The sequence below is a fragment of the Phyllostomus discolor genome, chromosome Y (genome assembly GCF_004126475.2).
Source record: "Phyllostomus discolor isolate MPI-MPIP mPhyDis1 chromosome Y, mPhyDis1.pri.v3, whole genome shotgun sequence".
Classification (NCBI taxonomy): domain Eukaryota; kingdom Metazoa; phylum Chordata; class Mammalia; order Chiroptera; family Phyllostomidae; genus Phyllostomus; species Phyllostomus discolor.
The window spans coordinates 3,300,723-3,325,352 of NC_050199.1; the positions used below are offsets into that span (position 1 = coordinate 3,300,723).

Sequence of the window (24,630 nt, forward strand, 5' to 3'; positions counted from 1 at the left end):
AGCAAGGCAGATGGTTCTTTATAGTCCGGACATTCGCGGAAATTGGAGAGGAGCGGGGGACTAGGCGGCACGCGTTCCATTCACAAACACTCGGTCGTACCAGACCAGCACCTCGCCTTCGTAGCGGGTGCCGCCGTGGGTCACCAAGTCCTAGCGACAGAATTCCACCACAGTGAGAACAGAGTTTGGACGGACCAACTTTTCTGGGATCAAACTACGGGAAAGGCCGACCAGAGGCCATTCCTCATCTGGGCCGGGCGCTGTAGGAGAGTGTTTGTGGAAAGACCCCTCCTGCGGAGAGGTGCAGCGCTGGCGTACCGGCTGCGGGGATCGCCCCTTCCCGCGGGTCGGGGCTCGGGGCCCGGGACAGCGTGGGCGCTCGCGCGGAGGGGGGGAGGCCAGGTGCGTGCGCGCGGAACAGGCCAGCAGCGCGCGGCTCCCGTCCGCTTCCGGCCTCACCTGCGCGGCCGCACGCGGCCCGCGGCCCGCGCCAACAAAGGCGACAGCGCAGGGCGGGCAGCGCGCTCCAAGATGGAGGCGCCGGGGTCTCCGGCGGTGCCAGGTCCGCCTCGCGCGGGCGCTTCCGCCGACTCACCTGCCGCGCCCCGGTCTCCCGGGAGGCGGGCTGACCCGCCCTCAGCCTCCGGGGGCGGTGCTTGCGCCGCAGGGGCGGTGCCTAGCGCCACGGATCCCAGACCCCCGGCCCCCCGGTTCCGAGCGCGCGCCCCCGGCCCTGGCGAGCAGCGCGCGCCCTGAGCGGGCCCCCTTCCCACTCCGGGTACCGGGGGGGGCCCGATCGCGCGCCCCGGCGCCCGTCCCCGCCCTGCTCCCCCAGCGGGCACCTCGCCCGGCCAGAGTGAGCCCCACCCCCTGCCCGCGGAGCGGCGCGAGCCCCCCGCGCGCCGACCCTCCGCCCCGTTGCGCGCGCCCCGCCCCTCCGGCCCGCCCCCTCCGGGCCCGCCCTCCCGCCGCCAGTCATCCCGGCTGCCTCCCGGCCCGGCCGGCACTTTCCTCTCAAGTTGCAGCGCAAGTTCGCCTGTGGCTGGCGGCAGGGAGGGCGCGCGGAGCCTCCTCGCCCACGGCCAGGCGGGGCTCCCCAAGTGCATGGGCGCGGGCCGGGAGGGCCCGGGGGGCTGAGGAGCCGCGCAGCCCCCGCGCCCCGCACCATGGAGGGCCCCGAGCCCCGCGCACGGCCCGAGCGCCTGGCCGAGGCCGAGGCGCGGACGGCCGACGGCGGGCGCCTGGTGGAGGTGCAGCTGAACGGCGGCGCCCCGTGGGGCTTCACCCTGAAGGGCGGCCGCGAGCACGGCGAGCCGCTGGTCATCACCAAGGTGAGGCGACCGCGAGACCTGCATGGTGACAGCCCGCAGGCGGGCCGGGGGGGGAGGGGGTCGGAGCGGGTGGGGGCAGCGGAGGGAGCGGCGCGATCGCGCCCCCCCCCCCGCCCCCGGCTCCAGGGCGCGCGTGTGCTCCGATCAGCCGTGGGGAGCGGGGCTCCGGGGCCCGCTTAGGTGTGTGGTCCGGGCGCCCCTCCCGCCGCTCTGTGGCGGCTTCCAGCCCCGCTGGCTCCCGGCGCCGCGGAGAGTTTAAATGGCTTCTGTTCCGGGTCCCCTCCCCTCCCCCTCCGGGAAGGGGCCCGGCGGGGTCTCTTGTCAATGCCGGTCTCGCCGGCGGCGGCGCGCACCTGTGGGGCTGCCCGGAGATCCGGCAGAAACGCCCCGGGGTGGACAGAGCCGGCCCCCGCCCCCGGTGTTTCCCTGTGTGGGCTCCTGCGCCCTGCACCCCTCGGACCTGCACCCTCAGCCCCGGGAAACGCCGAGCAGCAGCAGCAGCAGCAGCTGGTGCCAGCGCGGCGTCTCGATTCCCATCAGCCCATCAATATTTACTGACTTTCGGCTCCCGGTTCCGCGGCTGTCTGGAGCCCCGCGCCGGCGCGCGGAAAACTTCCCGGCCGCCTTTGTCAAGGTGCGGCTTGGAACTCCACCGAGAGGAGAAATAAATGCCTCCCTGTGCCTCGCCGGGAATGTGTGTTTTTGCAAAGGTGGGGAGGAGAGGGGGCTCTTTACGAACGGAGTTCTCTGCTCTTGGGACAGAAAGTATCCGCCCTTGACATGGGCCGGCGGAACCCGTGTGCCTTACCTGCGGACACTCGCCAACAAGAACCCATCTCCCCAGTCCGGGGTCACTGTTGCAGGGAAAGTGTGGATTGGTCCGTCCCTCTGGGGAAGGGTTGGGCCGGATCCTTGCTGGGGACAAAGGTCCGTTTAAAGTGGAAACAAGTGTTGGCCTCGGGGAAGCGTTTGAAGGTGACCTGCCGGTTTTCTCTTGCTTTCCTGCTCGGCCGCCGCGGCAGGAAGAAATCTGGCGACTCCGGACCCACCCCCTGCGGAGATGACTTGGGGAAGTGTGGGTGGCCTTTGTCATTCAGAAAGCAGGGGCTGTGACGCCAAACCTTGCTCCTCTGTCTTTTCCCTCGTTTTTTTTTTTTCCTTCTATTTACAGAAGTAGCGATGGTGAGGGGAGGGCTGGGTAGGTGGGCCCTGGCGTCGCGTCGAGCTGGGTTCTTTGGAAAGAGGGTGGGCGGCACTGGAGTGTCCAGCAAGGGCGCTTTCCCCGCACGTTGGTGCGTTCCAGCGTCTGTGGCCTGTGCCTTTTCAATACACGTTTTCCAGCGCGTGTCTCATGGTCCAAGTTCAAAACATGTTGGGTAAAGGGCTGGGACTTTTAGTATTTGATGTTGCTTTTTAAAGGATACACACACCATTCACCATAAAAAGGCGGTTTGCAGTTGTTTTGTACGGAAAATAATGCCATAATTAATAAATACAGGCGCAGGCTGGTGTGGCTCAGTGGATTGAGCACGGGACTGCAAACCAGAGGGTCTCCGGTTTGATTCCCAGTCAGGGCCCGTGCCTGGGTTGCAGGCCAGGTCCCCAGTAGGGGGCGCACGAGGGGCAACCACACATTGATGTTTCTCTCCCTTTCCTCCCTCTCTCTAAAAAAATAAAATACTTTAAAAAATAATAAAAGTAAATATTAATACAGCAATAATAATACGTAAACCTACTTTTGCTTCGCTGTGTATCTTTTTCATACTTGCCTTGGTAGGCCGATGGACTACGTTGTAAAACATGATGTAAGGGGAGGCCTTGCGTTTTGGCCTTACACAGCGTGAGGAAGCTGGAAGTCACGTTACAGTGGAGTTGTTGTAGCCCTGGCCGGGTGGCTCCGTGGAGGAGAGTGCTGTCCCGGTAAACCAGAGTCGTGGGTTTAATCCCCGGCCAGGGCACACACAGGAACTGACCAATGAATGCATTAGTCAGTGGAGCAACAAAGTGATGTTTCTCTCTCTCTAAAAAAGAAATCAGTTGTTTTACCGGAAACTGGGCAAAGGGACCCCAGAGCACCTCCTTGTTTATATACGTACCCCGAGTTCTTTTCTTAAAAATAGATTTTATTGATTCTTACAGAGGGGGAAGGGAGAGAAAAGCGAGGGGGGAGCATACCAATGTGAGAGGGAAGCTATGGGTGGGTGGCTTCTCCGACGTGCTCCAAAGCAGACAAGATGTGCCCCCCAGTGGTGTTGGGAAGCAGGGACCCACTGTAACCCTGGCACGAGCCCTGACTGGGAATCAAACTGGTGACCTTTCGCTTTGCAGGGTGACCGCCAACCAACCGAGCCATACTGGACAGGGCCCGCCTCTTTTTAAAAAAAAAATTTTGTGCCCTGGCTGGCGTGGCTCAGTGGATTGAACACCAGCGTGCAAACCAAAGGGTTCAATTCCCAGTCAGGGCACAGGCCTGGGTTGCTGGCCAGGTCCCCAGTAGGGGGCGCACAAGAGACAACCACACATTGATGTTTCTCTCCCTGTCTTTATCCTTCCCCTCCCCTCTCTCTAAAAATAAATATATAACATCTTAAAGAAATCTTTTTTGCCCAATAGTCTATTAGCTTTTTAAAAATATTTTATTTATTTATTTTTAGAGAGGGAAGGGAGGGAGAAAAAGAGAGAGAAAGAAACACCAGTGTGCTGTTACTGAGGGTGTGGCCTGCAACTCAGACATGTGACCTTACTGGGAATCGAACCTGCGATACTTTGGTTCGCAGCCCGAACTCAATCCATTGAGCTATGCCAGCCAGGGCTGTCTATTGGTTTTTTAATTACAACTGACATTCAGTGCTACGTCTGTTCCAGGTGTACAAGTTAGTGGTTAGACATTTATATAACTTACAAGGAGCTCACCCCGATAAGTCTAGTACCCAACTGGTAACAGGTACCCCGAGTTCTGAAAAAACCCAGTGTGTTGTTAGTGGGTTTCCATTCTAGAAACTGAAGGTGGGACAGCCCCAGGGTCTTTTGGGGGTGGGGGGGGCATATGAGGCAGTTTGCTCCTGATTTGGCCCGAGGGTCGGCTCCCACAGGAGTTGCTAAGGTATTTTTTGGAAAGTTTTGGTGGCCAGGCTGGTAGCAGTATACGCACACAGCCTTTCCGGATTGTGCTTCAGGATTTCGCAGAATCAAATGTGTTTGATTCTCCTCTTTGATGCTCGTAATGTCTCTCCCTTAAGATGCTGCTTTTTTGTTGTTGTTTTAACACACGGGACTGTTGCTTCTTTTGTTTATTTTTAGAGAGAGGGGAAGGGAGGGAGAGAAACATTGACGTGCAAGAGATGCATCAAATTGGTGGCCTCTCGCATGCCCCCAACCCAGGCACGTGCCGGGACCAGGAACCAAACCGGTGACTTTTCAGTTCACGGGCTGGTGCTCAGTCTACTGCAGAGGTTTCAGAACAGTGGGGGAGTTCTGTATGAGTCTTCCTGCACGCTCATAAGTGCACGCACACGTGCTCACACATGCACACTCTGCATGGTATATTGCCCATGTTATTCACATACCTGCCTCTTCTTTTGGATTGGTTATCAGTGATACTTGCTTACAGTGCAACTGCCAGTAATAAACAGTATCATTAGGAGAAAAGGATGAAGCAAAGTGGTCTGCTTGGAACCGCGTCGAGAGTGGAAATAGACCACATTTGTGATGGAGACTGCGGGTGACTGTTTGGCCACGAGAATTTAGGCTAATCCCAGCTTCTAATCTTTTCTTTCCCTGCAGCTCCGGAAAAATCTTCAGGGTTCGTTAGGTAGTGATTGTTCTGATTGATTTTGTGCATTTTTTAAAAACTGTCAGCCTAGGATATGTTTATTGACATGACAGAGAGAGGCGGGGCAGAGAGACAGAAAGAGAGAGGGGGTGTGAGAGAGAAACATCGGTTGGTAGCCTCTCGTGGGCAACCCAACTGGGATCAAACCCGTGACCTAGGTATGTGCCCCAACTAGGAATGGAACCCGAGACCTTTTGGTGCATGGAGTGCTCCTTCCACCCACCTGACTGGGGCTTGAGATACTGTGCATTTGCAAACGTTTGTGATTAGCCCTGGCCGGTGTGGCTCCGTGGGTTGGTTGCATGTCAGCCCTGCGGACTGAAGGTTCGAATCCCCGGCAGGCACGTGCCTGGGTTGTGGTGGGCCAGGTCTCCTGGTTGGGGTGTGTGAGAGGCAACTGATGGGTGTTCCTCTCCCTCTCTTCCTCCTCCCCTCCTCCTCTTTCTAGAGGTTAATAAATACAGTCTTTAGCCCCGAGGTCCTGTACCACACACTCTGGTTTAACAGCACTGACCGGGCAGGCGCTGGACCCCGTGTGGGAAGCACACTCGTGTTCCGAACGTGAGGGATGGTTGTAACCCTCCGAGCCGTGCACACCTGGGAACTGGGAGGCGTGCCCCAGCAAGGCCGCTCCAATCCCGGTCTGCAGGCGGAGGCGGAGGCGGAGGCGTGCTGTAGCCCGGTTTCATACGTGTGCCCTGGGGCCACAACCCTGGCAAGCCTGCAGAAGGACCTTGAGGACCAGGGCTTGACCTCGGACGTCCCTGTGGTTAGTGTGGTCGGTTGCCACGCTGCGTGGGATGACTGTGTCACGTACATTGGGTGTGAGTGGCTAAACCTTGACCCTGTCGAATGCCGGGCTGCGCAGCGGTTTTGCATGGGGCTGTCCTGTGTGTGGTAGGGTGTTGAGTGGGGTCCCCTTCCTGGACCCACGGGCACCCCCTCTCCAGCTGTGACAACCAAAAAAGTCTACACGGGGCTCTGTGCCCTGGGTGCGAAATCACCCTCACTGCATTGACCACGTACCTCCCACCTTTGCTCCAGGAGGGTATCGGCTTGCAAAGCTCCTGCGTGAGTCATTCTCTGTGGAGACTCCGGCCTCTAGGATCTGCTGGCTGTTGTGGTTGGAGGCCCCTGGCGTGGCCAGGGACTCCTGCGTCTAGGGCTGTCCTAGGCCTGTTTTCTCCCCAGGCTGCAGCCCCGATAAAAAGCTTTATTTACCTAGTGAAACACAAACAAATACTTGCCTCCTCTGCACTTTTGCAGCTGGAACAGGGCAACCAGGCCGGAGCTGCCCGGCGCTGTGTTTGATGGCCGCCGGGCACTGCAGGGTAGGGACTGGCGTGGGTTCTCTGGGTCTCGTTGGAAAGGAAGGGGGCCCCCCAGGAGTGGTGTTCTTGGCATTCGAAGCACCTGTGTGAGCTGCCACCTGGCTGCCCCTGCAGGTGACCATTGGGTCAGGCTTAGGAAAGACAGTGGCTGTTTGCTTGTCCGTCCTGCTGTCTGGGAGGGGCACGTCCCTGCCCCTGCCCCTGCCCCCCTGTCTTTCCAAGGCTTTCACTAGTTTGCATTCCTGGGACTGCCCTCCCATGGGGGTATCTCCGGACCTGTGAGTGTGAGACACAGAAGACCCCCCTGTGCCTGCCTGTTTTCCTCTCTGTCTCTTCAGCAGAGGAGAACGTCGGTGGGGGTGAGGGATGGAAGTGGGGGGGCACTGATTTCTAAAATGTCAGTGGCTCGGAATTCCAGGGAAGCATTCAGGGCCCCAGCTGGGTGTCAGCGGGCCCCCCGTGGCCTGAGGAATGTTTGTGCCCGGGAAGGAATGAAGCCCCGGCCCCTCCCTCCTTGCGGCATTTCTTGGAGGAGCCCCCCCCGCCCCTTGTCTCAGGAGGCCGGTGCCTTGGCCGGCAGCCTCTCAGGCACCCTTAGAGGGGTTCTGGCTGCGCCTGATTTCAGGGTGCCTTTGGGGGACCCAGCACCGCCCTAGAACGGGTGGGGGGGGAGCTGTGGGCTGGGGAGATCCCCCACCCTGACTCACCCTCTCAAGGGCTTCAGGCCGTTGAACCACTTCAGTGCACGGGAGACCAAGTCATGCAAGATCCTTTCTAGTTTCAGTGCTGGAGGTGACGGAAGGGAATCCCAGGACATGGGGGTGGGGGGCAGCGTCAGACAGCCTGGAGGCAACTGGGCTATGGAACTCCTGGCCAGATCTCCGGGTGCCGGGTGCCGGGTGGCGGGTGGTGGGGGGCGGTGGGAGGCCCTGGCCCCTGACGAGCCTTCCTTGGAGGGTGGAGAAGGGGCCCCATTGTGTGGGGCCGAGGTGTCCCTGCCGACTGGGACACCCTGATTGGGACAGGCTGTCCCGGGGGACCCAGATGAGCTCCCAAGGGCCAGGTCCTTGGTCGGGGATCTCGGACGGCTTTGAGAACGAAGGGTGTGTGTGTCGTGGAGCGAGCAGGTTCTCAGGGGCTGACGCATCGAGAGAAACCTCTCTGGGGTTTCGCTGCATTTCTGGGTCGAGCGCTGGCCCGCCTGAGACCCTGCCCTGAGGTTTGTTGCTGCTGCTTTTCCAGGCCCCGGGCAGAAATAAGGGGTGCTGGTGGGTGGGGAGGGCCAGGCCTCCCGCCACGCAGCAAAACCAGGTGCTGGGGTCTCAGCCACAGTCGGATAAGTGTGATTCTGAAGGCTCATGGGTGTAGGAGAGTTATGGGGCAGGGGGTGGGGGGGCGGGGAAGAGGTGAGTTTTCTTGCCTGTGCTCACAGACCCTTTCCGCCACCAGCCTGCTTGCCAGGGGGCACTCATTTCTCTCTCTTCTCTGCCTTGCCCTGTCCCAGCCTGCGCCTGCGTTGGCTGGTGGTGGGGAGGGACTCCGCCCCGGCTGCTCTGCCAGCTGCTGGGTGCAGGGTGGGGGAACCAGCAGGCAGTCTGGGGTCCCACGGCGGGGGGGGGGGGGGGCGGCTGGTGCCTGGAGGTTCCGCCCGTGCAGAAGGCTCTCACGGAGACGTTGGCTCAGCTGGACCGAACCCCTCAAAATGCGGAGGCTTGGGCGGCGTGAAAGCTGCGGGAGGCGGCTGCTCACCTCGCCTCCCCGCCACGATGAGTCTGCCCTCCCGGGTTCACTTCTGAGTGTTTCTCAACATGTCCTAACAGTTGTCTTTGGGGAAACACGAACACAGGTTTGCCCGAGAGCTAAATGCAGAATAACGTGGTAATGACAGGCCTCTGACAGAGCGTTTCACCCAGTCCCGGCCAGAGGAGAAGAGCAGAGGTTTCTCCCCGTGGTCAGAGCAATGCCTGCCTGCTGGCAGGGGGCCCCCCCGGGGCTTTCGATTTGGGAAGCCCTGTGAGGTGGTCCCCCCCTTGGCCAGGGTGGTTTTGTGTCAGCGGGCCAAGGAACCTGGGCTTGTGGCTTTCTCCCGGGCTCTGTGGAGTTTTTCTTGGACACGCTGGGCACGGTGTAAACATTCGGCAGGATCATTTAAGGATTTGAGGGCTGAACAGACGTTTTATTCAGGTCTTTTCTTCTTCTTTCACTTTCAAACCCTGTGGCCGGGCGGGAGGGCGGCTCTTGGAGCAGAAATGCCACAAGACCCTGTCCTGCCAAGTGGATGCCTCCCCCTCCCCCCGCCCCGAGGAAGGATTGGGAGAGAGCTCGCCACTGCATGCTGAGGTGTTCTTTTTTTAATGGGATAACATTTACTTACTAACTTATTTTAGAGAGGGGGAGGGTGTGAGAGGGAGAAAGAGAGGGAGAGAGAAATGTAAACAGGTTGCATCTCGTACATGCCCCGACTTGTTGGGGACCGAACCTGCAGCCAAGGCAAGTGCCAGGGCTGGGAATCGAACCGGCGACCTTTCACTTTCTGGGCCGAGGCCCAGCCAGCTGAGTCACAGGGGTCATGGGTCCTGGGCCTTCTTGTAAAATAAGGCCAGTGCCCCACAAAAGGGGGTATATATCCTGGAGGAATTGTTTCCCTGTCATCTTCCTGGAGTGGACATTTGCATTGTCCTGTGGTAGATCCGGTTCTGCGCCACCGTGTGACTGTGAAGCTAAGGCTGCTTTTCCGGGACAACACGGCTTAGTAGAAGGACTCTAGAGTTTTGTTAAAAAATAAATAAAATAAATGATTGGACTAACTGTCTTTTAGCTTCAAACCAATCCAGTTGTTCTGGAAACCCAGTTATGTTCTGAAGTGCAGAGCAAAAGTATCATTTTTGACCTGGGCTGGTTTTTTTTTTTTTTAAATCTCTGGCGTTTTTTAGTTGTAGGGACTGTTCAGCCGCCTGCGGTGGGTGGGGACGGGAGGGAAAGTTTCGCAGATTATCTTCCTTTGGGGCGGAGGGGACTGGGATCTTCGGATCAAAGGCAGAGCGTGAAGGTCAGCCTCAGCGCCGGCCGGGGAGGGTCTGAGAGGTTTAAAGACAACGTTTTTACTTCCCCGTAGAAAGGACGGAATGTTAGTGTATCTTTTTTGAGTTTTTGTTTTTATCAGAGTGGTTCTCGGGGCAGTTAAAATAATCAGACCGCTCCTCAGGCTTGTTGTCCCGCACCAGCTCATTTCCTGTTCCCTGGAGACAGCCATTGAAACTTTGTAGCCGATTTCTGTCGGCTTTTGCTCACCTTCTGGATTGCGGCTCCTTTTGTTTGTTCTCTTTGGAAGTAACTGGTGACTTCCTGCCGGAGCAGACGGGGATTTAGCCGCCCCGCCCCCACAACCTCCTTCCCACCCACCGAGTACCCAGGCCCCTGTCTGGGGTTCCCACACTGCCCGGGTGTACTTACATCATCCTTTTGGTTGGAAAAGGGTTTTTCTTTTCAAAAAGAGCTTCATTTTATTTATTTTTAGAGAGAAGGGAAAGGAGGGAGAAAGAGGGGGAGAGACCCATCAATGTGTGGTTGCCTCTCACCTCCTTATGAGGGGACCCGGCGGCAACCCAGGCATGTGCCTTGACTGGGAATTGAACCTGCGACCCTGTGGTTCACAGGCTGGTGCTCAATCTACTGAACCATAGCAGCCAGGGATGGCCTTTCCGTTTCTTGACCCTTTGACCCAGCTCTCAATTTTTCAATCTGACGTTTTCATTTCTTGTGTTTTTTTTAAGATTTTACTTATTTATTTTTAGAGAGGGAAGGGAGGGAAGGGAGGAAGAAAGAGAGAGAGAGAAACATCAATGTGCGGTTGCTGGGGGCCGTGGCCTGCAACCCAGGCATGTGCCCTGACTGGGAATCGAACCTGCGACACTTGGTTTCACATCCCTTGCTCAGTCCACAGAGCTACACCAGCCAGGCTTCATTTCTTGGTATTTTTTTGTGTGTGCTTCTAGGGGACTTTGGTGCAACTGTATCTTCCCATTTTTCCATTGGGTTTTACATTTGTGCTCTCAGTTCTTTGCAATCTTCAAATTTGTTGTTCTGGATTGTTGCTTGTCGATGCCAGACCCATCGTGTTTCCTGGTGGTTGTTTCCTATCATGGAGGATATTTAGTTGTGCTTGTTCTGAATGTTTTTCTGGGTGGATTCAAGTGCTGACCTCTGCTGCCTTGTTTTGTTTGTTCTGGCTTCTCTGTTCCCTGCTGGGGGCTGTCTTGCTGGCCCAGGTCGCTGCTAAGACGAGGGGGTGGTGCAGCTCTCTGTGGAGGCGGTGTGCAGGCCGAGAGGGCCTCCCTGGGGCTCCTGGGAGGCCGGACCTTTGGGTGCTCCTTCCCTGCTGCGCGGGCCCTGGTCCACCATCATTTTCCTCTGCTGGAGATAGGTTTCTGGCGTGGGCAGATCGGAAAGGTGAGGCTACGTTTCAGGGACTCTGCCAGTTTCGAGGAGCCCAGCTTAGTTCACGAAGGTCACAGGGTCCGTCACCTGCCCCCCTACTCCGGCCACCACCACAGCGGTTCTGGTTTGCAGGGAACGGTACTCGCTTCGGGAAGCGGCAGAGCTTGGAGACCTAGCTGGGTCTCGCCTCAGTCCATCAACGTCTCTAATCCTGAATGCTTCAGGCTGTCACTCTGGAATCGTTCCCCTTTCACTGTATTAACACGGGGATTAAATGAGGTTATGCGTAAAGCCTGCCCTGGTGCCTTACATGTCTTCTCTCCTCTCCCTCCCCACGGCTTGCCTATAGAACCCCGCTTCGTGAAGAATTTGGGAAACTGTAAATAATGTCGTTGTCTGGGACCACCAGTATATAAAGAATTTAGGCTGGATTTTGTATGGGAGCACGTTAATGCGTGTGGTGGAGAGTCTGTTACTTATGGTGACCATTTAGTATGGGCTTGAAGGAAAGCATTTAATGAAAGTCCACCTCTTGTCCACGAATGTACTCACTGTGCTTTTTACTGTCCCCGGGAGTGATTCTTTCCTTCTATTACTTTTTATAATAATGCTTTTCTTTTTTTAAGATTTTATTTATTTATTTTTAGAGAGGGAAGGAAGGGAGAGAGAGAGAAACATCGATGTGCGGTTGCTGGGGGACATGGCCTGCAACCCGGGCATGTGCCCTGACTGGGAATCGAACCTGTGATGCTTTGGTTTGCAGCTCGCACTCAAGCCACTGAGCTATGCCAGCCAGGGCTTATAATAATGTTTTTTCTTGTTATCGTATCAGTGAAGGATCGCTCTCTCAGGCCAACTCAGATCAGGTTAAATGTTACAGGGTCTCCCAGGCATAGCGTGGGACCCGCCCCGCGTGGAAGAGGTCTCCGTACGTGTCTTCTTCCTTCTGCACACACTGGTGGACTACATTTCCCAGCTTCCCCTGCAGTTAGGTGTGGCCATGTGACGGTTCTGGCCAATCAGGTGAACTTGGGACTGAGGGTTGCCCCATTGTAGCCGGCCCTGCAGTCCCGCTGCTGCTGGTGGTCTGGACCAAACCTGCCCCTGATCCTGGATGCCTGAATGACAGCAGGGCTTTGCTCAGGACCTGGGGCCCCTCCTAGGAGTACCGTCACCTGAGCAAGAAATAAAGAGCCCCCGAGGTGTTTGGGCCGTGACCCGGTTCTTGCATTATTTGCTCTAAGAGTGAGGCTGTTCCAACAAATGGAATGTAGAGGGAAGTCCGTTTTGCTTTTGAGAAGACACTTAGCTTCAGGAGACTGTGCAGGCCTTCACGTGCTCGTGCCACCCACGCAGGGTGCAGCGGCCTCTTTCCTTCGTGGGAGCAGCCCCTCTGGGCTGCGGGTGCAGTTAGCGCCCTGCCGATGCAGCCCTGCCGATGCAGCCCTGCACGCCCAGAGCGTTGGCTGCCTTTCCCCCTTATGGGATGTTCGCCCAGTTTGGCTTTGCCTCTCCCTGCAGAGGGGTTGCCTGGCAGCTAGGAGAGCTGGGGCTGCGGGCACAGAGAGCACCCCACCTCCACCCCGCGCCTGCCCCGCCCCCTGCAGCCCGGCCAAGAGCCTTCACCGAGGGCGGGCGAGGCGAGGAGGCTGGGTGCCAGCTGCTGGTGTGATGTCAGCGATGGGACCTTCCAGGTCGCATTCCCCTTCCCTTCGCTGCCTGGGTTGGGGCGCACGTTCAGTCCTCACGAGCGGGGCTGCCTGTCTCAGACGCATGAGCTAATAATAATGTGTTCTGGCAGACTGGTTTTCCCCTTGGGGGCCGGAGCATGGGACGCATGAACTAGACCAACCAAGAAAGGGGGGAGGAAGGTGGGGCTGGTGTTGGGGACCTCGGTGTGGGGGGAAGGGGGTGCGTGGGGGGAGGGTGTCCGGAGCCCGGGCGTGGCAGCTCCCGGGACGTGAAGGGACTTCGTTGCCTGTGGCTGGAAAACGCCGCAGCCTAGGAAGTTCTGCCTGTGTCTACGGTACGTTCGCTGGGCGGATGTTTGTACGTCTGTAAGCAGCGTGATGTTTACCCGGGCTAATGGTACGCAGGTTTGGACAGAGGCTCCTTGTACGCGGGCTTGTCGATTTGTACACATGGGGGTCCTGTTGTTTCTTGTAGAAGCGTTGAAACCGTCTTGGAAAAAAGTGAAAATAAAGGAGAAGAGGGACCAAAATGTAGAATTATATTATTTCTGGCAGTATAGCTATATTGATCCCCCCCATGGAATTGTTTGCTTCGCACCATATATTAAAAACATAGATGTAATTATTAATTGCTTCAGGGTAATTCTCTGTGGTGTTGTTAGTAATTTGAGAAAGTGAGAGAAAGAGAAACATCGATTTGCTGTTCCACTTATTTATGCATTCATTGGTTGACTCTTGTCTGTGTCCTGACCAGGGGTTGAACCCACCACCTTGGTGTATTGGGACGGTGCTCTCACCCACTGAGCTATCATGTAGCCAGGGTGAAGGTAAATTCTCTTAAGAATTATGCCCTGGCTGGTGTAGCTCAGTGGATGGAGTGCGGGCTGCGAACCAAAGTGTCGCAGGTTCAATTCCCAGTCAGGGCACATGCCAGGGTTGCAGGCCACGACCCCCAGCAACCGCACATTGATATTTCTCTCTCTTTCTCCCTCCCTTCCCTCTCTAAAAATAAATAAATAAAACCTTTAAAAAAAAAAAAAGAATTACATGGGTGCCCCAGGCAGTGCGGCTTAGTGGGTTGGGCATTGTCCCGAAAACTGAAAGGTCCTGAGTTTGGTTCCTGGTCGGCACACCTGCCCGGGTTGCGCACACCGTCCCTGGTTGGGGCGCGTGCAGAAGGCAACCAGTCGATGTTTCTCTCTCACGTTCATCTTCCTCTCCCTCTCTCCCTCCTTCCCTTCTCTTCTGGAAAGTAAAAACATGAAAAAAAAAGAACGCTTTTGCTGACACGCTTTGGAATCAGCTGATTGCTCAAAGGAAGCTTAGTTGTGTGGCTGCCAGTTGGAATTTCCAAAAGGACACGTTTCGTATCGTTGAGCATATCGCGTTTTATCATTTAGCTTTTCCGAGGCAGGGCTATTAAAAAAAAAAAGCCAAAAAACCCAACTGCAACTTCTGGAAAACTGCGTCCTTTCTCTACTGGTTGGGAATGTCCCCGCGTAAACAATGCGCGCTTCGGCCGGTCCGCGCAGCTGGCGGCTCGCTTCCCCTCGCGCCGGGCGTCTTGAAGGAAGAAAACTTGCTCAGGAAGCATCTGGGCTTGTGAAGATAGGCCCGCTGCTGCTTCTCGACTCAGATGGACTCCGTGTGCCTTTGGCCGCAAAAATCTCACACGGCTGATGCCACCGGGGGTGTATGAGGCCGGGGGGGGGGGGCGGGGTGGCCCTCTTTCCGGCTCCTGCCCCATTTGCAGGGGGTGGTGTTGTGGAGGAAAGTCATTGGCCCCTCCTAGCGCGGTGCCTAGTGATGCAGTTTTACCCACGGAGGGAAGTTCCTGTCTGCTGGTGACTGAGGGGGCTCCTCCTGGTGCCCTGGGCCAGGAATTGGGTTTGCTTTCCCAGAGTGGCATTCTGAGATGACTCCGTGGGTGGTATTGTCCCCGGTAGACGGTGTCTCTGTCTCCTGGAGAGGCATCGTTTTTGCACGTCTGTCTTCCCGAGGGCTCTTGATTCCCTTGGCTGTCCACTGCGGTGTTGGCTTCTCGGAGGTGCGACCTGGGGTCCCCTCCCTGCACAGACTGAGTGTACGCAGACCCACGCTGAATCCCTGTGTGCATTCCTGAGCCTCAGGCACGTCCCTACAAACTTGGAGGGATCCGGATGGTGCCCATGCATCCATCCAGCCGCCTCACCTTCTGTAATTCCCCTGCATGGCCACTCCGGTGCACAGCCTTGGCCCCAAGTGTGGGCTCATCCTCACGTCTTTCTCTCTCCCCTCTGACCTTCTGCAGCCAGCTGACCCCCAAGGGCCGTGGAGCTGGACAACTGTCTGGTGTCGGTTGCTTCTTTCTCATTGCCGTGATGTCCTGTGTGCACGATTGCTGGTGTGCACAGCCCCAGTGCTCTTGAACTTGCACCCCGCCTCCAACTCTTCCTGGGTGTGGTCCCTGCAGATGTCCAGCCGTGCGGGGCCCCCACGCTCCCTGAGGTCTCACGCCCTGGCTGGAACTCGGGGTCAGGAATCGTGACCCCAGTGACGGCTCATCTAATAATACTTCAGCCAGGTGTACGTGCGTGACTCTCCATCTTTCGGCTCCTGTTTCTCAGCCTCGTCTCCTGTATCCTCTCCCCGCCTTGATCCTGGAGGCCTGCACTGTCCCTTTGCTAGCCACTTGTCCCTTGTGACTCCTGAGCACTTGAAATGTGGCATGTCCCACATGAGATGCACGGCAAGTGAAAATACACACTGGAGTTCAGACGTAGTCTGAAAAAAAAAGGGGGGATGCGGAGTATTTCACTAGTAATTCCTTTACATTGATCACCTGTGGAAATGATGCTATTTTTGCTCTTTTGGGTTGAATAAAAAGTCTTTTATTAAAATTAATTTCATATAATTCTTCTTTAAAAGATTTTATTTTTAACATTTTGTTTATTTATTTTTAGAGAGGGGAAGGGAAGGAGGAAGAAAGGGACAGAAACATCAGTGTGTGCTTGCCTTTCGTGCGCCCCCTACTGGGGAACTGGCCTGCAACCCAGGCATGTGCCCTGATCGGGAATTGAACCGGGGACCTTTTGGTTTGCAGGCTGGCACTCAATCCACTGAGCCACACCAGCTAGGGCTCACGTACTTGTTTCTGCTTTCTTAAATGTGTCTCCTGTAGCCCTGGCTGGGTGGCTCCATGGGTTGGAAGGTCGTCTCAGACATTGTCTCGTATACCCAAAGGTTGCGGGTTCGGTCCTCAGGAGGGGTGCGTATGGCAGGCAAGCGATTGATGTTCTTCCTCATATCAGTGTTTCTCTCTGTGCCTCTTTCCCTTCCTCTCTCTGTAAAGTCCATTTTAAATATATTTTTAAAAGATTTTATTTATTTATTTTCAGAGAGGGAAGGAAAGGAGATAGAGAGAGAAACATCAATGTGTGGTTGCTGGGGGTCATGGCCTGCAACCCAAGCATGTGCCCTGACTGGGAATTGAACCTACGACACTTTGGTTCACAGCCCGCGCTCAGTCCACTGAGCTACGCCAGCCAGGCATTTTAAATATTTTTTAGAAAATGATGCCCTTCTGCTATAGCTGTGCACACCCGCGCATTTGCTAGTGCACATTTAGTGTTTGAAGTGGACACAGGTGGAGAACGTGCTGTGTGACCCCATGGGTATCCGGGGCTTGCCAGGGCCTGGGCGAGAGGCAGCGCAGGGCTCTCCTGGTGGGCACGGGTTTTTCGGGTGGTGACCGTGTTCCAGAACTCCGTAGCGGTCTGGGCGCCCCACACTAAGGATTCTGAAAACCGCTGAGCTGGACCTCGAGACAGCGCGTGGTAGGGATGCGAGGGGTGTCTCCTGCCGCTGGGGCTCCGTCAAGGGAAAGGGGTCCAGGGGTTCAGCCTCCTTCCTGAACGGCAAAGACCTGGCCCAGAGGAGGCTGACGAGGAGGGCCCCTTGCAGGGCCCGGCCTCTGGGCAGTTCCTCCACGGCCCGCACGCAGGGCACGGGGACCCGTCTGGGTGGGTGCTGGGCCCCACCTCGGGCAGACGCCTTCGGGGAGAGGTGGTGTCTGGTTTTAAGGGGGCATCACCCCGGTAGCGGCAAGGGCCCCCGCGCTGGGGGAGCTGCTTTCCTACAGGTGGGCGGGGTGGGCAGCAGGTGCTGGCAGGGATTTCTGCGGCAGCAGAAGGGCCGTTGGGTGCAGGGGTGCGGAGGAATCGGGGAGCCTCAGGTTGCGGGTGGGTGTGAACTCAAGGCGTCTGGGTGGTTCTCCAGAGGCACAGGAACGCCCCCCGGACATTTGCATGGGGGATGCTGCAGAAGGCACCCGAACAAGGGGTGTGGCTGTAGGTGCTGCTGCCTCTCCCGTCCCACCCACCTGCAGTTCAGGCCTGAGCAGGGATGGGGGCCCCAGCTCGGACAATGTGGGAGGCGTCTCCAAAAAGTGCTGTGGAGGCAACAGGTGCGTCCAGGGCATACCTGGATCTCCCTGTGCCCAGCTGCATTCGGTCGAGGGGCAGGTGCCGGTCTTGACCGTCCTGCTCGGGCCCGTGTGGAGCAGCAGGCGAGCTGGGGTGGTTCCGCGGGGCACGGGTCCTTCCCTGCGGTTCCTGACAAACACGCAACTTGCTTCGCTCCTCCTCGAGTGTTTTCTGTGCTCCATCCTACGGCTCCTCACGCAAGCAGCTCAAACAGGAGTCAAGTAAGGATGTCCCACGCAAATGCAGGAGAGGTGTTGGCGGGGCTTCTCTGGAAGGGAAGATGAGAGTCTTTTTTCCTTTTTTTAAAAAGAAAGCAGCACGCAGCCTGCTCTTTCTGGTGGACAGACCGTGTCTCCGTTATGATTTCAGTAGGCGAAGAAGGGACGAGGTGGCTGAAGGCGCCCTAGCAGACGGGGACAGGGCAGTTGTGCGCGGTGCTGTCTGCTGGCGGGGATGACAGAGCAGGTATAGAAGTGTGACCTTTGGCCTACATAGAGAAGACGGTAATTTCAAGTTCACACCAGCTGGGAGGCAGAGGGAATATTAAACAGTTTTGGGGCCCCAGGTACAATAGCAGCATTGAAGGCGGCCGGACTTGGCCTTGTAATTCAGCCCCTAGCTGTGTATCCCAATATACGTGTATTAATCACCACGAAACTGTAACTCAGCAAATGAGTCACCTGTCTGATTCTGTCCAGATTCCTAACCATTCTGGTTGTGTGGCTCCTGCCAAATGAACTCCACTCTGGAGTAAAAAGCGGTTGTGTAATCAAATACACCTTTTCCGTGTTCTCAAGAATTTCTTGTTATTAATCATCCTAAGATTGTACTTGAATTGTCCTCATAAGCAATTAACCTTTTATTTTTGTAGCCATGCCTTTAGTTCGTGGAGAATTGTATGACGTGCCCTAAAACTCCATCAGGTATGCGTTACTCTTCTCAGAAAGGGGGAGGATTGTACAAAGGCGCTCTTGTTTATTGCTTTGTTTTGGTTTTGGTAGTAATCATGAAGTCATGTTTTAGATTTAAATGGAGAAGCAGTTGTTTAGGTTTTAGGTGAAGGAGGGTAGTCCATTCTGTTTCCCCTCAAATGTTTTCAGTTCAACTGTTTAATAAAATTATTTTTAATTAAAAAATTTTAAAGATTTTTATTTATTTATTTGTAGACAGGGGAAGGGAGAGAGGGAGAGAGACATCCATGTGTGGTTGCCTCTCTTGCGCCCCCTACTGGGCACCTGGCCCACAACCCAGGCACGGTGCCCTGACTGGGAATCAGACCTGTGACCATTTGGTTTGCAGGCTTGAGCTCAGTCCACTGAGCCACACCACCCAGGGCTAATAAAAGTACTTGTTAGATTTTATTTATTTGTAGAGAGGGGGAAAATGAAGGAGAGAAACATCTATGTGAGAAAGATACATTGATTGCAGCCATGTGCCCTGACCAGGGATTGAACCAGTGACCTTTGGGTTTGCAGGCTGGCGCTCAGTCCACTGAGCCACTCCCGCCAGTATAGCTCAACTGTTTAAGCGTTAAAGGCCCATTGATTTCTAGTAAGAGAGGCCATATAATCTGGCATACATCAAGCTAGAGATCTTCCCGTGGTTCTCCCACCCCTTAAAAATAGTGCATTTGCACACCTCGCATATAGGCTGGCTTCCCTCACCCTCTGCAGACCCCGGCACCGCAGGGAAGCCTGCGGGGGAGCTCTGGGTGTGGGCGTGCCGGCGTGTGATCGGTGCACCGCTATGTGGTGCAGATCCCAGCACACGAACCTCCTGCCCTTGGAACTGGGCAGCGTCGGAGCTGGCCCGGGGCCACCTAGCGTGGCTGTTGTCTTCCAGTAGCACACCCTGCTGTGGTTCAGCACCTGGGGCGTGCGGGCGTCATCCTGCAAAAAAACGTCTGCCCAGATGGCTCCTGTGGGGCGCCCCCTGAGGTCCCGTAGGAGATTCTCAGGACCGGGGAGGGGGTTGGGCCGTGCAGCAGCTTTACTTCCGTGAGTGCAGTTATGTCGAGTTCAGAGGTCACGGAGTCGTGGCAGGAAATTTCTCTTACGGGCGAGTTCACTCTCCTGCCATGGGAGCTTTTGGATAAATCATCCCTGAATGTTACACCGCGGAGTTAGTGGAATAATAATACATGCTTGCAGTAGTTTAAAAGGCTTATCCAGAATGTTAAACTTTAAGAAATTTCTCTTTGGGGGGTTGTGGGTCCAATGGGATGCAGAAGAGAAGGGGATTGGTTGTAGACGGTTATTTTTGATACAGTAGGATGCTGAAGGGGACTGTAGAGGGGGATTGTGGGTACAATAGGCTGCAGCAGAGGGGGACTGTGGGTACAGTACTGTGCGGAAGAGGGGTATTGTGGGTAGAATAGGTTACGGAAGAGAAGGTCGTTATGGGCCAATAGGATGCGGAAGAGAAAGGGATTGTGGGTATAATAGGATGGGGAAGAGACTGGGGTGCTAATTGTAGTGTTTTTTGTTACTATGGCATGGGGGGTACAGTAGGATGTAGAAGAGGAAGGGATTGGAGTAGGGTGTCGTGGACACAATACTATGCACAAGAAGGGGGTTGTGGGTAGAAAAGGAGGAGAATGGGATTGTGGGTCAAAGTGCGGGGAGAAAGGGATTGTGGGTACAGTGGAATGCGGAAGAGAAGGGGGTTGTGGATGCAATAGGATGCGGAAGAGAAAGGAATTGTGGGTACAACGGGATGCAGAAAAGATAGGGTGATTGTAGCGAGTTATTGCTGGGTCCAATAGGATGCGGAAGAGAAGGGGATTGTGGGTATAATATGGGGGCGAGAGGAGGGGCTAACTGTAGACTTATTTTTGGTACAATAGGATGGAGAAGAGAGGTATTGTGGGCACAATAGGCTGCAGCAGAGAGGGGGACTGTGGGTACAGTACTATGTACAAGAGGGGTGTTGTGGGTGCAATAGGATGCGGAAGAGAAAGGAATTGTGGGTGCAACGGGGTGCAGAAGAGAGGGTGATTGTAGAGCGTTATTGGTACTGTAGGATGCGGAAGATAAAGGGGGATTATGGGTACAATAGAATGCGATAGAGAAGGATTGTGGGTATTGTAGGGTGCGGAAGAGAAAGGAATTGTGGGGTACAGTAGGGTATGGAAGAGGAAGGGGATTGTGGGAGAAAGCACACGTGGGCCAGACAGAGACTTGGTAGCTAGGGGATGTTGTGGGAGAACATACAGTGTGCTGTGGAGGGACAGGTAACTGTGGAACGGAGGAAGGGCTGTAGGAGCCACCAGAGCTGTGATCCCCCAAAAAATAATGGGAGAGAAGGGGAAAGTAGCCCGCCGGTGGTCCAAAAGGAGAGAGAGCACATGGACTGTTTGTTAGGCCCCTCATTTGCTGCCCTAATGACCTGTGTTGCCCATCCCCCCCAAGAGACCCCAGTTTTATTGAGCAAGTCCTTGCCTCATGAAAATAATGTAGTGCACACGATCCCATGACGGCATGAAATTTCCTTGTTGGCTTTTGGGGTTCTCAGAAAATGGTGAGAACCTTTCTGCCTCCCGTTCCCAGGAACTCAGCTGGGGATGAGAACAGGAAGGGGCTGGCGTTTCACGGTCCCGCCCCTTGTTCCTGCCCCTCCTCCTCCTGCCTGTGAAGATGCACCGGAGCAGAGCGCTGCTTGGTGTTGGGGAACGTGGGGCTTAAGCACAATCTGCCCGAGCCGTCCTTACGAGGTGGAAGTTCCGGGACAGTTATTCCATTACTTTTTTAAGTATACTTTACTGAGCCCTGGCTGGCCTAGCTCAGTGGATTGAGCGCGGGCTGCGAACCAAAGCATCTCAGGTTCGATTCCCAGTCAGGGCACATGCCTGGGTTGCAGGCCATGACCCCCAGCAACCGCACATTGATGTTTCTCTCTCTCTCTCTTTCTCCCTCCCTTCCCTCTCTAAAAATAAGAATAAAAATAAAATCTTTAAATATACTTTACTGATTATACTGTTATAGTTGTCCCATTTTTTTCTCCCCTTGATTCCCTTCTGAGCTGTACCTCCCATCCCACCAGTATCTCCCCCACCTTAGTTCATGTCTATGGCTCATACATATTCAGCCTCTCCATTTCCCATACTATTCTCAACCTCCCCCTGTCTATTTTGTACCTACCAGTTATGCTTCTTATTCCCTGTACCTTTTCCCCCATTCTCCCCTCCCCCTCCCTGCTGATCACCCTCCATGTGATGTGCATTTCTGTGGTTCTGTTCCTGGTCTAGTTGTTTGCTTCATTTGTTTTGGTTTTAGGTTCAGTTGTTGACAGTTGTGAGTTTGTTGTCGTTTCACTGTTCATAGTTTTGATCTTCTACTTTGTCTTAGCTAAGTCCGTTTAAAATTTCATATAATAAGGGCTTGGTGATGAAGAGCTCCTTTAACTTGATCTTATTTGGGAAGCACTTTATCCACCCTTCCACTGTAAGTGATAGCTTTGTTGGATGGAGTCATCTTGGTTGTAGGTCCTTGCCTTTCATGACTTTCAATACTTCTTTCCAGCCCCTCCTTGCCTGTAAGTTTTCTTATGAGAAATCAGCTGATAATCTTAGGAGAACTCCTTTGTAAGTAACTGTCTCCTTTTCTCTCACTGCTTTTAAGATTCTCTCCTTCTCTTTAATCTTGGGTAATGTGATTTTGATGTGCCTTGCTGTGTGCTTCCTTGGGTCCAGCTTCTTTGGGACTCTCTGGGCTTCCTGGAAATCTATTTCCTTTGCCAGATTAGGAAAGTTCTCCTTCATTATTTTTTTCAAATAAGGTTTCAATGTCCTGCTTTTCCTCTTCTGCTTCTGGCACCCCTATGATTCAGATGTTGGAACATTTGAAGTTGTCTTGGAGGTTCCTAAACCTCTCTTCATTTTTCAGTATCTTGTTTCTTTATTGTGTTGTGGATGAATGTTTGTTTTTTATTTCTTCTGGTAAAAATCATTGATTTGAGTCCTGGTTTCCTTCCCTTCACTGTCGGTTCCCTTTATTTTCACTTAGCATAGCCTTCACTTTTTCGTCTGTCTCGCCGCCATACTCAACCATTCCTGTGAGCATCCTGTTTGCCAGTGTTTTTACCTCTGCATCTGATAGGTTGGCTATCTCTTCATCACTTAGTTGTATTTTGGGGATATTTTGGCGCTGTGCGTAGTGGGCTGCAGTGTCTGTGGGAACGCCACGGCGGTGCACACGTGTGGCTGCATGGGGTATTTCCAGCAAACCCCAGCCGATTCCCTGCTTCCCAAACGTCCTAGCAGTAGGTGTCCCTGGGGGTGTTGGGGCAGGAGCTGATTCCTGGGGCAGTGATGGCCGCTGGCCAGTCACTGGGCGCCGTGGGAGAGGCAGGCAGTCGCTGTGGGTGCAGACAGCAGGTGGCTGGCCGCGTGCTCTGTGCTTCCCTTGAAGGCCTTCAGCCAGTCGACGAGAGCACGTCCAGGGTTCCCAGGGTGAAAACCCCGGGGGCTGGTCCTGGTACGAGACGCTTTTCCTTACGTGTGAGAAGTGGGCAGAGCACCTCAGGGGCGAGAAATTCCTGTCGGCTGCAGGTGACTCACAAGCGGAAAGGTGTTCCGTGGCCAGATAGAACGTATGAGTCAGCCTGGAGAAAGCGCACACCTCCTTGTTGCCACGGAGCTCCCTGAGAGCCCTCCTGAGAATGTTCTCGTGGGGGGAGGGACCCAGGGCAGCCACTCTGCTTGCTGCGTTCAGGGCGAGAACAGCAGAGTCCCGGACTTCATGGGGTGATTCCGGTCAAGTTCGGCTGGCAGACATCGCGACCCCATGCCCTTGAGGATCGCGGGTTCATGGCTCCGGACAGCCTGTTGGGTTATTTCCCTCACCCTGTGGCAGGCCTGGGTGCTGGGGAGGGTTTGCACCTGGAGGCTGCAGGGTTGGCACTGGTCTGCATTTGGTCAGCACGGTCGAGTTAGGGAGAAGCAGGAAGCCCACACACCCCGAGGGGTTAGGGGTGTGCAGCCAGCAGCCGCCACTCTGATCAGCCTTGAAGAACACCGGGTAACCAGAGCATTTGTGCCGGTCGTGGGGCGTGCCGAGGGCACAGGCAGTCCTGGGGTTAGCAAGCCCTCGACTGAGAAGTGGCAGCCGGGTAGGGGTGGGTGCAGCTTGTGCGAAGAAGGGTGGTCCCCTGGGAGCCCGACAGGCCAGCAGGTGCGGCTGTACACCTGTGTGGTGGGGCCGGGAGTCGCCAGCTGCTTGTTGGACCCTGCAGTGTGCACAGCGCGGTGGGGCCCTGCCCGTGACACCTGGCTGGCTGGTGCACCAGGTGTTCCCGGGTGAATGTCAAAACGTCCGGGACGCGATGTGTCTGTTTTGTTAGAGCTGTCGTAGAAATCCACCTCGACCTGGGTCAGAGGGAGGGCGAGGCCGTGTCTCTCCTGGTTCCCGAAGCCGGGGGTGGGGGGGCAGGTGGCAGGGTTCTCACGGGACCTCGCCCTTGGCGGGTACAGGAGAGGGGGATGGGAGGAGAGGGGTTCCCCGGGCCTCAGAGAGCATTTGCTTCCCTGCTGCTGGCGAGCAGATATAAATGGTGTCTGGTCGTTCTGGCACGGGAAGAGGCAGGCGATCCGCGGCTGGCCCCGTTTCCTAGGCAAAGACAGGCCCGAGCAAAGCTGCAGCGCCCTGGGAGGCGTCCTGGGGGACCTCACGGGGTGCGGGGGCACCGCCGGTCCCCGCGGCCCCGTGGTGGAAGGCACGCACGTCTGCTTGCTTTTTTTTCCCCGGCTTTCGTCTGGGCGTCCTCTTCCGTGTGCTGTCTCGGTGCTTCTGGAATTCCCCTCCCAGCAGAGGCCTGAAATGGTTCAGAGGAGTGGGTGGTGTCGGAGTGGCAGCTGGTGGTTGTCTCTCCCCCCCCCCCCCCCCCCATCTCTTGGGAATCTCTGGGCGCGTCCAGCCTCCCCCGGGCCTCATCGTCAAACACTGAGACCACTGGAAGCACTTAGGCAGCTCGGAGCACGGAGTTGGCGACCCTCGGATCCCTCGGGAGCGCGCACAGTGAAGACACCCGCCGCCCGCCGGTTCAGCTGTGTGCTTGGCTCTCGGAGCTGACGGCTTCAGACACTCAGAGCTGTTTTTGGGTTGCAAGAAGCCAAAGGGTAAATCCACGCCCTGGGCGGAGGAGGGGATGCCTGGACTCGCCCAGCGGGGAGGTCTCAGCGGGAGAGGGCGCGCCCATATCTCCCCCTCCGCCCCACCCACTTGGATCAGCTGTGTCCTTCCTGCGGGCGTGACTTCTGAGCTCTGAGCCGGGCCCTTCCCTCCCGCCCGGCCCCTGGGGTTCCCAGCTGTGCCGCAAGCGGGCGTCGGGTGCTGCCTGGTGCTTGGCACTGCCGGGAGGGGGACGTGTTTGGTCGCCGTAGGGGGAGGTGTGGGGGTGTGGGCGGAGGCCAGGGGTGCTGCTGACCATTCCGTGATGGGCGGGCCTGCCCCGCCACAAACACCCAGCGTGTTGGCAGTGCTGAGTGGAGGACCGTGTCCTGGCCCTGTGCTTTGCGCCCAAGTACGACTACACTGCACGGTGATGTCA

The 24,630-nt window shown here is 55.9% G+C and overlaps 1 protein-coding gene across 2 annotated transcripts in view; it reads left to right on the forward strand.

The window, feature by feature from the left end:
- The first annotated feature begins 962 nt into the window (after nt 1–962).
- LOC114489882 (protein Shroom2-like) overlaps nt 963–24,630 on the forward strand; it is an 89,911-nt gene continuing 66,243 nt past the window's right edge. The window contains exon 1 of one of the 2 annotated variants that reach the window (XM_036017264.1): nt 963–1,331. In XM_036017264.1, the coding sequence (XP_035873157.1) occupies nt 1,167–1,331 (165 nt within the window). In that variant the 5' untranslated portion in view covers nt 963–1,166. The remainder of the gene's footprint in view (nt 1,332–24,630) is intronic. The other variant, XM_036017262.1, reaches the window with a different exon arrangement.